This window comes from Lynx canadensis, chromosome C2 (assembly GCF_007474595.2).
Source record: "Lynx canadensis isolate LIC74 chromosome C2, mLynCan4.pri.v2, whole genome shotgun sequence".
NCBI lineage: Eukaryota > Metazoa > Chordata > Mammalia > Carnivora > Felidae > Lynx > Lynx canadensis.
Genome location: NC_044311.2, coordinates 32,064,770 through 32,081,047, shown reverse-complemented (window position 1 = coordinate 32,081,047; position 16,278 = coordinate 32,064,770). Strand labels below are relative to the sequence as shown.

The 16,278-nt window shown below is 37.7% G+C and overlaps 1 protein-coding gene across 1 annotated transcript in view; it reads left to right on the top strand.

Annotated features, from left to right (window-relative positions):
* The window catches only part of STAG1 (stromal antigen 1), a 402,316-nt gene that overhangs the window by 383,925 nt on the left and 2,113 nt on the right, over positions 1 to 16,278 (top strand). The window contains exons 29-33 of the mRNA XM_030330452.2: positions 7,687 to 7,892; positions 11,272 to 11,446; positions 13,559 to 13,669; positions 14,233 to 14,347; positions 16,191 to 16,271. Coding sequence (XP_030186312.1) covers positions 7,687 to 7,892; positions 11,272 to 11,446; positions 13,559 to 13,669; positions 14,233 to 14,347; positions 16,191 to 16,271 — 688 coding nt within the window. The remainder of the gene's footprint in view (positions 1 to 7,686; positions 7,893 to 11,271; positions 11,447 to 13,558; positions 13,670 to 14,232; positions 14,348 to 16,190; positions 16,272 to 16,278) is intronic.

The window sequence follows — 16,278 nt, the reverse complement described above, 5'->3', positions numbered from 1 at the left end:
TTAATTTGCCATCTGTATATTTTCTTTGGTGAGGTATCTGTTCAGATGTGTAGCCCATTTTTAAATTAGGTTGTTTGTTTTCTTATTGTTGAGTTTTAAGAGTTGTTTCTATATGTTAGATAGCAATTCCTTTATCAGATATGTATTTTGCAAATATTTTCTCCCAGTCTGTGGTTGTCTTCTCTTTCTCTAGACAGTGTCTTTTGCAGAACAGAAGTTTTTAATTTTAATTAACTCTGCCTTATCAATTATTATTCCAGAGACCCTGCCTTTGGTGTTGTAAAAAGTCATTGCCATACCCTGGGTTATCTAGGTTTTCTCCTATATTATTTTGTAGGAGTTTTATAGTCTTACATTTTACATTTATAAATTTTACATTTACAAAATGGTTTATAATCCATTTTGAATTGGTTTTTGTGAACAACGTAAGCTCTGTGTCTCAACTCATTTATTTGCTTTGCACATCCAGTTCATTTATTGAAGAGACTGCTTTTACTCCATTTTATTACCTTTGCTCCTTTGTCACAAAGATCAGTTGATTATATTTATGTGGGCCTGTTTCTGGGTTCTCTTTTCTGTTCCTTTGATCTATATGTCTATTCATTGGCCAGTACCACACTCTCTTAGTTACTATAGATATTTTTTCTCATTTTTCCAGCCTTATTGAGATAAATTTGACATATAGCCTTGTATAAGTTTAAGGTATACAGTGTGATGATGGTATACTTATATTTTGCAAAATGATTTTACTGTAGCTTTATAGTAAGTTTTACAATTGTATCGTGTCAGTCTTCGAACTTAGTTGTTCTCCATCAGTACTGGCTATCCTGGGTCTTTTGCCTCTCGATATAAAACTTAGAATCCACTTGTCAATATCCACAAAATAACTTGCTGAGATTTTGGTTGGAACTGCATGGACTATATAGATCAAGTTACAAAGAACTTAGTACTTTGTCTTTGTAGGCATGAACATGGAACGTGTCTCCATATATTTAATTCTTTCATTTCATCAGTTTTGTAGTTTTCCTCATATAGGTATTGTATATTTTTTGTTAGATTTATATCTTAATTCATTTTCAGGGGTGCAGATGTAAATGGCATTATGTTTTTAATTTCAAATTCCACTTGTAACTTTGTATCCTGCAACCTTGCTGCAATTGCATATTAGTTCCAGGACGGATTTTCTGTCAGTTCTTTAGGATTTTGTACATAGACAGTCGTGTCATCTGCAAATAATAACTGATTTCTTCCTTTCTACTCTGTATACTTTATATTTCCTTTTTTGTCTTATTGAATTAACTAGAATTTCCAGTACAGTGTTGAAAAGGGTTGGTGAGCAGGGACATTCTTGTCTTATACCTGATTTACTGGGAAATCTTCAAGTTTTTCACCATTAAGCATGTTAGCTATACGGTTTTTTGTAGATTGTATTTATCAAATTGAGAAAATCCCCTTTTATTCCTGATTTAGTGAGAGTTTTTATCAAGGATTGCTGTTGGGTTTTGTCAAATTCTTTTTCTATATTTATTGATAAGATACTGATTTTTCTTCTTTAGCCTGTTGATGTGATGGAATATATTAATTGATTTTCAAGTGTTGAACCAGCTTTGCATACCTGGGTTACATCCCACTTGATCATAGTGTATATATTTATTTTTCAGTACAGTGTTGGATTCAGTTTACTCATATTTTGATGAGGATTTTTGCTTTATATTCATGAAGATACTAGTCTGTAGTTTTCTTGTAATATCTTTGTCTGATTTTGGTATTAGGATAATGCTGGCCTCGTAGAATGAGGTAGAAAGTACTGCTTCTGCTTTTGTCATCCGAAAGAGACTGTAGAGAATTGGTAGGTTTATTCCTTAAACATTTGGTAGAATCACCAGTTAACTCATTTGAGCTTGGTGCTTCCTGCTTTGGAAAGTTATTAGTTATTGAATCAATTTATTTAATAGATATAGGCCTTTTCAGATTGTCCATTTCTTCTTGTGTGAAATTGGCAAGTTGTGTGTTTCAAGGAATTGGTCTGTTTCATCTGGATTATCAAATATGCAGGCACAGATTTGTTTATAGTATTCCTTTATTCTCCTGTTAATGTCCATAGGATCTGTAATGATGTTTTCTCTTTAATTTCTGGTATTAATAATTTGTAGCTTCTCTTCCCCCCAACTCTTTTTGGCTGACTAATCAATTTTATTGATCTTTTCAAAGAACCAGCTTTTGATTTCGCTGATATTATGTATTGCTTTATGTTTTTAATTTCATTGATTTCTACTCTGATTTTTAGTGTTTCTTTTCTTTCACTTTGGATTCAATTTGGCCATCTTTTTCTAGTTTTCTATGGTAGAAGCTTCTAGATTATTGATTTTGGATTTTTCTTTTCTGATATGTGCGTTCAGTGCTGTAATTTCCCTCTAACCATTGCTTTCACTGCATTACACAAATTTTGAAGTGCTATTATTTTCATTTCATTTCATTTTCATTTAAAATTTCCCTTGGGATTTCTTCTTTGTATCATGTGTTAAAGTATATTCTTTAATCTCCATGTATCTTTCTGATACTGATTTCTAGTTTAATTCCATTGTGATCTAAGAGCAGACATTGTATGATTTCTGTTCTTTTAAATTTGTTAAGATGTGTTTTGTGACTGGGGTGCCTTGGTGGCTCAGTTTGTTGAGCGTCCAACTCTTGATTTCGGCTCAAGTCATGATATAACAGTTCCTGAGATCAAAACCCTGCATTGGGTTCTGCACTGACACCTCAGAGCCTTCTCGGGATTCTCTCTCTGCCCCTCCCCTGCTTGAGTGCATGGGCTCGCTTTCTCTCCCTCCTTCCCTCGCTTGCAAAATAAATAAATAAAAACATTAAAAAAAAAAAAAAAAGATGTGTTTCATGACCTAAAATGTGATCTCTTGGTGAATGTTACAGGTGAATTTGAAAAAAATACGTATTCTGCTTTTGGATGGGATTAGTCTGTAGATGTTAATTATATCCACTTGACTGATGGTGTATTTGATTTCTACTATGTCCTTACTGATTTTTCTGGCTACTGAATCTGTCCATTTCTGATAGAGGATTAAGTCTCCAACTGTGATAGTGGATTCATGTATTTCTAATTGCAGTTTCTCTTTACAATTAGTTTTGCCTCACATAGTTTGATGCTCTGTTTTAAGGCACATACATGGTAAGAATTATTACCTTTTTTGAAGAACTGACTCCTTTATCATTATGTAATACCCTTCTTTATCCCTGATAACTTTCTGTACTTTGAAGTCTGCTCTGAAATTAATATAACTACTCTTGGTTTCTTTTGATTAGTGTTTGCATGGTATAACTTTTTCCATCCATTTACTTACTTTTATTTTATATGTCTTTACATTTAAAGTGGATTTCTTGTAGACAGCCTATACTTAGGTCATGTTTTTTGATCCACTCTGGCAATCTTTTACTTGGTGCACTTTTATACCATTGATGTTCAGATTGATTATTAATACAGTTGGATTAATACCTACCATATTCCTTACTATTTCTGTTTGTTGCTCTTATTTTTTGTCTTCCACTCTTTTTCTGCTGTTTGTAAAAAGTTTTAATTAAGCATTTTATGATACCATTTGTTCTACTTTCTTAGCATATTGATACTTTTTTTTAAGTGGTTGCCCTAAAATTTGCAATGTGCATTTACAATTAATCCAAATCCACTTTTAAATAGTACTCTATCACTTCATGAGTAGTATGAGTACCTTATAATAACAAAATAATCCTAATTTCTCCCTCCTCTCCCTTGTATCATTGCTGTCATTCTTTTCATTTAATATATAAGCATATGTAATCATATATATCTATGCATATACGTGATATATACATAAGCATACATAATCAAATACATTGTTGGTGTTATTTTGAACAAAAATTTCCTTTGTTAGATCAGTTAAGAAAAATAAAAGTTTTTATTTTAGGGGTACCTGGGTGGCTCAGTTAAGCCTCAGACTTCGGCTCAGGTCAGGTCACAATCTCATGGGTCATGAATTTAACCCCCACGCCGGGCTATGTGCTGACAGCTCAAAGCCTGGAGCCTTTTTTCAGATTCTGTGTCTCCCTCTCTCTCTGTCCCTCCCTGCATGCTCACTCCCTCTCTCTCTGTCTCTCTGTCACAAAAATAAATAAATATTTTTTAAAATTTTAAGTTTTTATTTTACCTTCACTTATTCCTTCTTCATTGTTCTTCCTTACTTTATATAGATTCATGTATGTGACCTATATTACTTTCCTTCACTCTAACGCACTTATTTTAACAAATTTTGGAAAGCAGGTCTACTGGCAACAAATTCTCTCAATTTTTATTTGCCTGAGAAAGTCTTAATTTTTCCTTCACTTTGAAGGAGAGTTTTGTAGGGCACAGAATTTTAGTTTGGTGGGGTTTTTCTCTTAACACTTTACTCCACTCTTTTCTTGCTTGCATGGTTTCTGAGAAGTTAGGTATAATTCATATCATTATTCCCCTGTGTATGAAGCATTTTTTTTCCTCTGGCTTCTGTCAGGATTTTTCCTTTGCCTTGGATTTTCTATAGTTTGAAAACAGTATGCTTAGATATAGTTCTTCTGTCATTTTATCCTGCTTGGTATTCTCTTGAGTTTCCTGGATCTGTGGCTTGGTATCTGACATTAATTTGGGAAAATTCTCTGCCATTTCGGGGTTTGTTTGTTTTTTTAATTTTTGTCTAATGTTTATTTTTGAAGGAGAGAGCATGAACGGGGGAGAGGCAGAGAGAGAAGGAGACATAGAATCCAAAGCAGACTCCAGGTTCTGAGCTGTCAGTAAGGAGCCCAACGCAGGGCTCGAACTCATAAACTATGAAATCATGACCTGAGCCGAAGCTGGATGACTTAACAGACTGAGCCACCCAGGCACCCCTGCCATTTCTGTTTTCAATTATTGTTGCTGTTGTTCTTTTCTTGCTTTCCCTTGACATTCTCAATATGTTAACACCTTTTGTAGTTGTATTATAGTTGGATATTCTATTTTCCTCCATCATCATTCTCTTTGCTTTCAGTTTTCAAAGATTATGTTGTTGTGTCCCCTAGAGCAGAGGCTTTTCCCTCAGCTGTGTCCAGTCTACTGATAAACCGATCAGAGGCATTCTTTGTTTCTTTTACAGTTTTTATCTCTAGCATTTCTTTTGGTTCTTAGGATTTCCATCTGTCTGCTTTTGTTGCTCATCTGTTCTTGCATGCTGTCTACTTTTCCCATTAGAGCCCTTAGCATATTGATCATAGTTGTTTTAAATTGCCAGTCTGATAATTCTCATATTTCTACCATGTCTGATTCTGATGTTTGCTCTGTCCTTTGAATCGTAATTTTGCCTTTTGGTATGCCTTATAATTTTTCTTGATTAGCAGACGTGATGTACTGGGTAGAAGGAACTGCTATAAATATACCTTTAGTAATATGGTAATGAGGTATGGGAGGAGGGGAAGCAATCTATAATCTCAGATTATAGGTTTGTGTCTTAGTGAGCCTGTGCCTCTGGACTGTGAACTCCTCAAGTATTTCTCACTTTTTTCTTAACCCATAGTTGGGACATAATGGGTGGAGTGGGCTGGAGTTGGTATTTCCCTTCCCCCAGATTGGTTAACATCCACTAATATCCCAGTAAGTTGTGCTCTGCTTTACCAGTTTCCCCTGAGGAGAGGCTTTGTTAAAAACAATATACTCTGGCAGATTTCAAAATGATATCCTTTTCCTCTCCCCTTGCTGGAAGCACAGAGGAGTTTGCTCTAATGTTTACTGTGGAAACCTGGTTGAACTTCTGGAGGTAAATCTCATATTATGGGGAGGTCCCCCTGGACTGGGTCCTCCTGGAATTTTGAACTCTCAGACTTGTCCACAGTGAACCTCCAACAATTTGTGAATTAAAAATTTTTTAATGTTTGTTTATTTTTGAAGAAGAGACAGAACATGAATGGGGGAGGGGCAGAGAGAGAGGGAGACACAGAATCTGAAGCAGGCTCCAGGCCCTGAGCTATCAAGCACAGAGCCTGATGGGGCACTCAAACTCAGAGCAGTGATATCATGACCTGAGCCGAAGTTAGATGCTTAACGGACTGAGCCACCCAGGCACCCCCAGTTTGTGAATTACAGCTCAGGTTTTCCTACTCCAGCACTGGTTCTCAAGTTAGTTTCCACTAGTGAGTTTGTTCCAATAAGCTGTTGCCTCCTGTATTCACATATATCTCCCAATCTTGGGGACAGCTATTTTCCTCTCTTATGGATCCAGGAAGTTGCTGATTTTTTAGTCTGTTGAGCTTTTTACTTGTTAGGATGCAGTGACAACTTTGAAACTCCTTATATGCAGAACTGGAAAATAGTCTACTATGATTTTATCTTTAAGTCTGGCTTTCTAAGAGTTGCTCTTGGGTCAGAGCAGCTTATTGTTCAACTAGTATTTGGTTAGCAGTTGTGCTTAAGCCCCTGGTACCAGTGAGGCTTCTTCCCTGTGTTGATAGGTCAGTGTGGGGCCTGGGGAATGATTTCAACACTGCCCTCATTCCCTGTTCTTTTTGCCCATGAGTAGGTGCAGCTCAAGCATATGTGCAGAGCCGTCCCAACTTCCAAGATTGTCTGTGATTCCAGGAGGGCTCTTCTTGGCTAGCTTTTCTCTCGTTTTCTCTCTTAAATTTCTGGCTTATCTACTCTCTTTGGTTGCTGGGCAGAACTTTTATGCCATTGAACAGGAACTGGGGGTGGGACAGCATCCCTCTTCTCCCAGAATAACACCTCTATTCTGTGAGCAGGGGACCAGGGGTAACCCCTCATTGTCAGCTTGTCCCTCCAGGTGGTCTCTGCCTGCTGTGCCTAAGAGAGAGTCACTACTTGACAAGTAGAGGATGGGGAAGAAGGAAGCCTCCTTCCTCCCAGCTGCTGTCCAGAATAGTGTTTCTTCCAGGGCAGCTCCGGATGAGAAGTGAAAGAAAGAGGGAAACCCTGTCTTCTTATCCATGTCTACCCAGAGTAGAGCTCCTGGAGTAATGCCTTCATAGCACAGGACAGTGGTGGAGAAGAGGGGACAAAGGAGGGGAACAGGTTATGATGCAAATGCAACAAACTCTGTTTTTACTGAGATTTAGGAATTTTCTTGAATAAATGTTTCTCCATTTGCTATGTGCCCTTAGGACAGTTTCTAAAGACTTTAAATGATTGTCTTTTATCATTTTCACCAGTTAAAAAATTGTTTTGCTGGGAAGAGGATATGCCTAGTTCCTCTCTCCACCATTATAGAAATCCTGCCCTGGTTTAAACAGTTTAAGAAAAAATTCAATAGCCTATTGAGCTAAACTTCTGATTTTTTTGAACATTGGCCTAGGAAGGACTACACACACACACACACACACACACACCCACACACACACACAGCCTTAGTAATACATTCACCTATTTAAAAGCATTCCAGTGCTCACTTCAGCACATGTACTAAAATTGGAACAATAAAAGCATTCCAGGAATATGTGCAGCAAAACCTTACATTCTCATCCCTCTTTTCCAAAGGTAACCACTGTTAACAATGTAATATGTACCCTTAGGGATTCTTCAGAACTTGCAGAGAGACAGCCTCAGTCTATGAAAAAATTAAATAAGTGATACATGAAGTGCTTCTATGAAAATCACTGTTTCCTTTGTTGTGTTTCTAGTCATTCATACCTAGAAAAATTCCTTACGGAGCAGATGATGGAAAGGAGAGAAGATGTGTGGCTTCCACTTATCTCCTATAGAAATTCATTAGTCACTGGAGGTGAAGATGATAGGATGTCTGTTAACAGTGGAAGTAGCAGCAGCAAAACCTCCTCAGTAAGGAATAAGAAAGGACGACCCCCACTTCACAAAAAACGAGTAGAAGGTAAGTCTGCCTTTAACCTATGAGACAAGTAGTTTGTTTACTATTGCAAAGGTAAATAAAGTGACAGATCTGTTGAAGCAAGGTAATACTGTTAAGCATATTATTTCCTTGTATATTTGACACATACTCAAAGGTTAGAACAAAGTGGAACAGAAAAGGGTCAAGGAGAAAGAAGTTAGAAGAGCATGAAACACAGAGAAAGATAGGTACAGAGAAAAAGAGAAAACAGTTACAAAGGTTTATAAAATTGATCTCCATATCATAGACCCTCTAATACATTAAAATTTAAAATAAGGTGTAGTTATTAATTATCAAAATTCATCCTAATATAGAAGAGATTCTGATAAGCTAAGGGTAGACCTGTGCAGCAAATTGAACATGACCAAAACAACTTTCGATTTCTACCCCAGGAATATAATTTATTCTTGTGCATTAAAATAATGATAGCTGACTCTGGTTTTATAACATACCTCATGGACTGTGGGAAACAAGGAGTTGAATTGTCATGAAAATGTGAAAATGCGTAATTATTCATATATTCAAAAAGACTAAAAATTGCTTTATTAGAGCATTACTCTTAAACTAAGAAAACTCAGAGCACCTGGTGGCTCAGTCACTTAAACATTTGACTTTGACTCCAGTCATGATCTCATGGTTCATGAGTTCAAGCCCCGTGTTGGGCTCTGTGCTGACAGCTCAGAGCCTGGAGCCTGCTTCGGATTCTGTGTCTCCCTCTCTCTCTCTGCCCCCTTCTCTCTCTGCTTCTGCCCCTGCCCACACTCTGTCTATCAAAAATAAATAAACATTAAAAAAAATAGAACTGCCCTACAGCCCAGCAATTACACTACTAAGTATTTATACAAAGGATATAGGTGTGCTATTTCAAAGGGGCATATGCACCCCAATGTTTATAGCAGCGCTGTCGACAATAGACCAAGTATAGAAAGAGTCCAAATGTCCATCGACTGATGAATGGATAAAGATGATGTGGTATGTGTGTATATATATATACATATACATACACACACATACACACACACACACAATGGACTATTACTTGGCAATCAAAAAGAATGAAATCTTGCCATTTGCAACAACATGGATAGAACAAGAGGGTATTATGCTAAGCAAAATTAGAGGAAGACAAATATCATATGACTTCACTCACATGTGGAATTTAAGATACAAACAGATGAACATAGGGAAAGGGAAGCAAAAATAATACAAAAACAGGGAGGGGGGAAACATAAGAGAGTCTTAAATACAGGGAACAAACTAAGGGTTGCTGGAGGGGTGGTGGGTGGGGGATCGCCTAAATGGGTGATGGGCATTAAGGAGGACGCTTGTTATGATGAGCACTGGGTGTTATACATAGGGGATGAATCACTGGATTCTACTCCTGAAATCATTATTGCACTATATGCTAACTAACTTGGATATAAATTAAAAAAGAAAAAAATATTTACAGAATTAATGTTAAAGATTTTGTGTCAAGTTTTGTCTTTGGGATTTAAAATCTTTTGGTTCAGAGAATGAAAATACTAAACCCTCTCTGTAGTGTAGAATCCTAAACTTCTCTCTAAATAATGACTGAAAAAAAGAAAACTTGCTGTATGTCAGTTTGAAATTTACCAAGTGACTAACATAGGTCATGTGCCCAGAATCCTTAGGCAGCAGTTTCATCTGTTTGGAATAAAGATGAGAAAGCCTTGTAAGAAATGTTTTCATTGAGGAACCCTTAGGGGTTAGCAGGATCTCCTCAAGAAGAGTGAGTTCTTCCTGAAGTTAGTCATTCATTCATCAAGTCTTTACCAAGCACCTTTCAAAGACCTGCAAAATGCTGGAGATTAAGTATTAATAAAAATGCTCAGGGGTGCATGGGCACCTCAGTCAAACATCTAACTGTTGATCTCAGGGTCATGAGTTCAAGCCCCATTTTGGGCTCTGTGCTAGGCATGAAACTTACTTTAAAAAAGGCTCATAGTACAGATGGGAAGACAGAAGCAGGCAATTTTAATTCAGCAAGGGAAGTGCTCTGATGGGTCAAAAAGATTTTCTGGGTACATACAGGTAGTGATCGAACTCTTAATGAATCAGGAAAGATTTTCTGTAAAATACGGTATGTAGTAGAGCTGAAACATGGGTTTACCAGGTTAAGAACCTAAATGGTACCATTTTTACAAAATTCTAAGTGCAGCAGAAGATAAAAGTTAGGAATTAAATGCTGAAACAAAAGTGGTATGAATAAAAGAAGATGAAACCTCTTTTTGCTGATTAAAGATTCAATAGTGAGTTTCAGATCACTGGAATGACATTAACAAGACAATAGGTAAGTATTTTCAGGAACTGAGAAGCTGATCCAGAACATATACATATGTCTGACAATTGTTGAAACACTGAGAGGTGGGATGCTTGATAGCAAATACAGAACCTAACATGCACACATCTCTGAGACTTAATGGAGGAAGAAAAACAGTAAGATTCATACTGTGTACTTTGTGATTGAAATTTTTTTTTAATTCTTCAGAAGGGAAAGCATAGCAGTAATACTTTTAAGTCTTCCCATATTAGGAAAATAACTTAGAATGTTTGTAGTAGAAACTTTATAATTATGTAACATTATATCAGGCTATAGTTTACATATGCAAATAATGCTTTAATCTGTTCAGATCTTCATGAATGATCTTCAGAAAAAGGAAGAAACACTTCCTGGTCCCTTGACAAAATTTAATTTTAATTAAAGAGATAACCTATACAGTTGACAGATGACCTGCCAACACAGGCCAGTGTATAATTAAATCCTTAGTAAGTAGGAATGATTCTATTTCCTCTAGAAGTTAAAGGAGAATGGGAAGTGGAGGCTGGGTAGGATGAATGAGGAGGGCTTCCCTAAAGAGGTAGAACTTAGAAGCATGAAAACAGTGAGCCTCTTAACCCATCCCCATATTGAATTGCCTGGAAAAAAGTTATTTCTCCAATATCCCAGTTGTGCAGTGGGGTTTGCTGATTTGTCAGTAAAGGCCCACCAGACTTTAAGTGCTGCTACCTGGGGCCCCTCTAAGACCCAGCAAATAGGCCCTTTATTGCTTGAGTAAAGCAAGGTTAGAGGGATCTCTGGCTGGCCCCATTCTTCCCTTCCTGTGGTTGAATTAATCCTTATAGATGGAGGGATTCAGAAGAGAGGATAATGTAAGAATATATAAGAAAACGGAGTTTTGGAAGTTTAGTAACTTACAGAAAGTTACACAGGCGAGTGGTATAACTGGAATTCAAACTAGACAGTTTAACCCAGAAGCCACGCTCTTCTAGTCTGTTCTAGAACTTCTACCAGAGTTCATTCCACTAATGATATGTTGTGACTCTAACTGGAATTTTACAGATGAAAGTCTGGATAATACATGGCTAAACAGGACTGACACCATGATTCAGACTCCTGGGCCCCTGCCAGCACCACAGCTCACTTCCACTGTACTGCGGGAGAATAGTAGGCCCGTGGGAGAACAGATTCAGGAACCTGAGTCTGAACATGGTTCTGAACCTGACTTTTTACACAAGTAAGTAGTAAAAATTTATTTTCTTGGTATAAAACCTTTAATTGTTAAAAAAAGAAAAACCTTCTTAAAGCATGTTATCGGTCAGTTCATGAGGAAAAACCACAAGCAGAGGCTAAATAATTTGTATTAGAAGATACATAAGTCTGCCAACAGTTGTGGATATCAGTTACTCAAAGCCCAAAGACCTTTAAAGCATGGTGCATCACTAAGTGCTGATTTCAGTTGGAGTTTACAGATTATCATTGGGCAGGTCTGTTTTTTCTCAGGGACTTGCAAAGAAGACATGCAAGTTACTTCCTTGGAAAGAAAGCCTATAAGAGTCTCTGCTAAGGTTGTACTAGTCTGAACAAATAGACTATTCCTTTTTCATTCATTAATAGCATTTTGTCTTGGTCAAGTTTATATTTTAAACTTAAACTGTTAGGGATTAAGGTATTTGTCAAGATATTTGATAAATTCTGAGAACAGTTGCCTTTTCTCTAAGAGAGAATCAAAGTCTTATCTTTTTCCATGCTAGTAGTAATTAGTATGTTTTCTAGTACCATGGCCCCAAAAATTTTGGAAAAGGCAAGATAATGGTACGACTTTTGCTATAAAAGAACTTTTTCTTTGTTGTTTTCTATCCAACTCTGTAATTCTTCTAGTTTCTTGTGTTTCTACTCATTGGGGTAAAATACTGTGATTTACTCTGATGGAAAAGAGAATTCTCAGTTAAAATCAACAAATTTAGCAGGTTGGAAATGGAAAGAGGAAATGTTAGAATTTTTCAGATCCTGGGTTTTCAGAAAGCCTCTTTGCTCAGAGGATCTGCCTTTCTTCAAAGCTAAAAGGATAATCATTGTCAGACAGCCACTGCGTAACAGCATTCTTAGAGGGTAGTTTGCCTTATGACCAGCATTCTCACCCTGCTTCTCAGAGGGTGGATTCTTCCTTATTTGAGCAGCCTGTCTTACTTCCCTGACTTTACCACTTGTCAATTCCTCCCCTCTGTGGTCTACTTTCCTTTCCCTGCTGTAGGTTTGTTTATAGGTTTAATCAAGGTGGTAACACTATATGATATAAAGACAGCTGCTCATGTGACAGATGTTATCTACTAAAAATCATTAAGGTTTACATCCTGTAAAATTCCCAGGAGGCATGTTTTATACAAGTGTCCATGTACCAGTAAGTATAGAGGACAGGTGAAAATCTGACCCAGCATGCACCTGACTCCAAATTTTTTCAGAAGGACTGAGAAAAAAATGTGTTAATACCTTTCCTTGTTCAACTCTGAAGAGCTCCTCCCACAAGGCCAGCATCCTTTCTGTCCCTTAGGGGACTGGCTGTCCAAGCAGGAACACTTGTTCCAGGGCAGTAGCTGGATACAGAGGTCTCAGAAGCAGTCTCTTGTTTGGCAGAGATTTGGGGAACAAAGCTGATAAATTAAGCACCTGTAGGGGAGGGAAAGGTTTTATCCAATCCTCTTAGGACCCCTAACTGGGTCTGAAAATTAAATGGACAGATCAACAGAAAAGGATACACATTTTATTGAGTGTTTTACATGTCCAGGGGAGCTTTCAGCAGAGAATGAAGGCCTGAAGAATTGACAAGACAAAGGGTTTTGTACTAGGAATAGTTTAACTGAGACTATGTAGTCTACATTTTCCTCAACTAGGAAGGTAAGGGTTAGTTTAACTAGTAGGAAGGTTTGTTTGCAGATTGCTCTGGTACCATCTCTGAGTTGATAAGAGTCTGTCTCCCATAAAACAAGAATTCTGCCTTTAAGCAGAAAAGGAGCTTTTTCTGTGTTTACCACTTCTTAATTGCCTTCAGCTCAAAATAACTTTTATCTCAGAAGTAGTATTTTGGGGTGACATACTTTGGTTTCCTTTACAGCTAACAACTGGCCACAGCCAGCTTCTCTTAGAGACTTAGGCATCTCTGAGCAACTAAATGCCATTTCTGCAAAGGTAGATCCTTCAGTAATGGTCTGTCTCACCCTTGACTCAAGTAAATCCAGCTAACTCCCCATACTCGGGGATTAGTCAAGCCAACGGTGGCTTTCTTAGCATGGGACTGATGAGCGAAATTCATCTTCTGCCATAAATGAATAATGTATTCCTATTCCCTTAGTCCTCAGATGCAGATCTCTTGGTTAGGCCAGCCGAAATTAGAAGACTTAAATCGGAAGGACAGAACAGGAATGAACTACATGAAAGTGAGAACTGGAGTAAGGCATGCCGTGTAAGTGTTACATCAAGTATTGCAAAAACATAATGACTATGTGATGCTGGTCATTTTGTGGAATGACTGGTTTCCTTTGACATTTGGTCTTAGAAAAGGAGTTAAGATCATAATTCAGGATCTCCTATGCAGTGTAGAATAGGAATGGAGGGTGTGGGCTTCTGAAGCTTTCAGCATTTAAATCCTAGTGCTGCCACTTGCCAGCTATGTGGCATTGGGCAAAGTCTGAAACCTCTGTGCCTCAGATTCTCCATTTGTAAACATGGGATAATACTACCAATCACATAGTTTTGTGGGAATTGACACATAGCTAAATAAATGTTAACTTCTTTTGTTGTTATTGCATTTAAATTATACTTCCTTTTGAGGAGTTGAGATGAAATCTTGAATGAAACAAATGAATGATCCTTAATTATCTTAATAGTTCAGGATCATAGTTTGTGCAGCCCATGGATTTTAACTGGAAGATGTGCTTTTCATTGATTATAAGACCTAATATAAGAGCCAGGACTCCACATTCTATGAGTCTGAACAATCTTCTGACAATGGTTTTTCCTTATCAGTCGGGGCCTAATGGAGGAAGATGCTGAGCCCATCTTTGAAGATGTGATGATGTCATCCCGGAGCCAGTTAGAAGATATGAATGAAGAATTTGAAGACACCATGGTTATTGATCTGGTAAAGAAACTCAGTACATTTTCTTCTTTTAAAATATGTGAAGGCATCGGTGTAAGATGATGCTCTTGTTTGCAGAAGCCCGAGGAGAGAGGTGTGGAGGTGGTAACATAGAATAGCAGCAGGCAGGACCAATGTCACACTTATTAGGGCATTTGGATGAGCTGTGTTTCTCAAGCTTACTTTCTAAGCAGTCAGATTGTAAATTTCTGGCAGTAATGGAAACTGGTTCCTTACCTTCTTGAGAAGGGGCTCTCACTAGATCTGCCTTTCAGTATAGTGTACATCTGGTCTCTTAAACTAACTTGGAGTCTGATGATATATAGAGTGTGTTCCAGCACAGCAACCAAACACAGAATATGGACCATATTTGTTCAGTGTGGAAAAAACATCTTTGAAGCAAGGAAACCTGAATATGGACTAGGTGTAGGTGATATTAAGAAATTATTGACTTTGTCAGGAATAGTAATGCATGGTGGTTATGTTTTTTTTTTTTTTAATTTCCATCAGAGATTCATATTGAAGGTAGTTATAGATGAAATGACATAGAAAAGAAAAAAAAAACCGTGAGGAGACTCAATGAAACAGATTGGTCAAAGATTTGACAGTTGATGAAGCTAGGTGATGAGTACATGGTAGTTTATCATACCACTTTATGTATTTAGGGCTGCTATAACAAATGCCATTGACTAGGTGGCTTAAACAATAGAAATTTTCTCACAGCTCTGAAGGCCACAAGTCTGAGATCATGGTGTCAGCAAGATTTATTTCATTCTCAGGCTTCTTTCCCTTGATTTGTAAATGGCCATCTTCTCCCTTTATCTTCATGTGATCTTTCCTCTGTCTCCTTATAAGGATGTGAATCAGATTAGAATTGGGGCGCCTGGGGGGTTCAGTTGGTTGAGCAACCGACTTTTGATTTCAGCTCAGGTCATGATGTCACAGTTTGTGTGTGTGAGCCCCCACATCGGGCTCCATGCTGACAATGCAGAGCCTGAGTAGGATTCTCTCTCCCTCTCTCTGACTCCCTACCCATGATCTCTCTCAAAATAAGTAAAATAAACTTAAAAGTTAAAAATTTTTTGTTTTATTCATTTTTGAGAAAGAGAGGACAGAGTGTGAGCAGGGGAGGGGCAGAGAGAGACACAGAATCCGAAGCAGGCTCCAGACTCTGAGTGGTCAGCAGAGAGCCCAAAGCGGGGCTCGAATCCACGAACTGTGAACTCAGGACCTGAACCAAAATCAGATGCTTAACTGAGTGAACCACCCAGGTGCCCATAAATTTTGTTAAAAATTAGAATCCACCCATATGACCTCATTTTACCTTAATAGCCTCTCTATAGGTCCTCTGTCCAAATAACAGTCACATTCTGAGGTACTGGGGGTACCTCTTCAATATATGAATTTGCCAGGGGCGGGGGGGGGGGGGGGACATAATTTAGCCTGTAACATTCTTTACAGGTTTTGAATGTTCCATAATGAAAAATTTTTCTAAGAAATGTAAAGGAGATCATATGCCTCCAGTCTCTCCCCTCCCATCAGTAGCTTTCCATCTACCTGCTTTGGGGAATTTAGGGATCAATTTTTATAATCATTCTACGATTCAAAGGCATGTTGTATGTTTGTAGGCCCCCAAATTACATGCATTTACATGTTCAGCTTATTCATTGTAATTTGAAATCCTGTTTTTTTAAGGTGGGCTCCATGTAAAAGCCACATTCTTTTCATTTCAAAATTATATCTTTAGTAGCTCTATTCTGTGATACCATCAGAAATATTAGCTGCTTATTATCACAGTTCATTGTCTTACTATATCTCAGGAAAACATTTTGGCTTCTTTTTCTAGCCCCCATCAAGAAATCGGCGAGAGAGAGCTGAGCTGAGGCCAGATTTCTTTGATTCTGCAGCTATCATAGAAGACGATTCAGTAAATG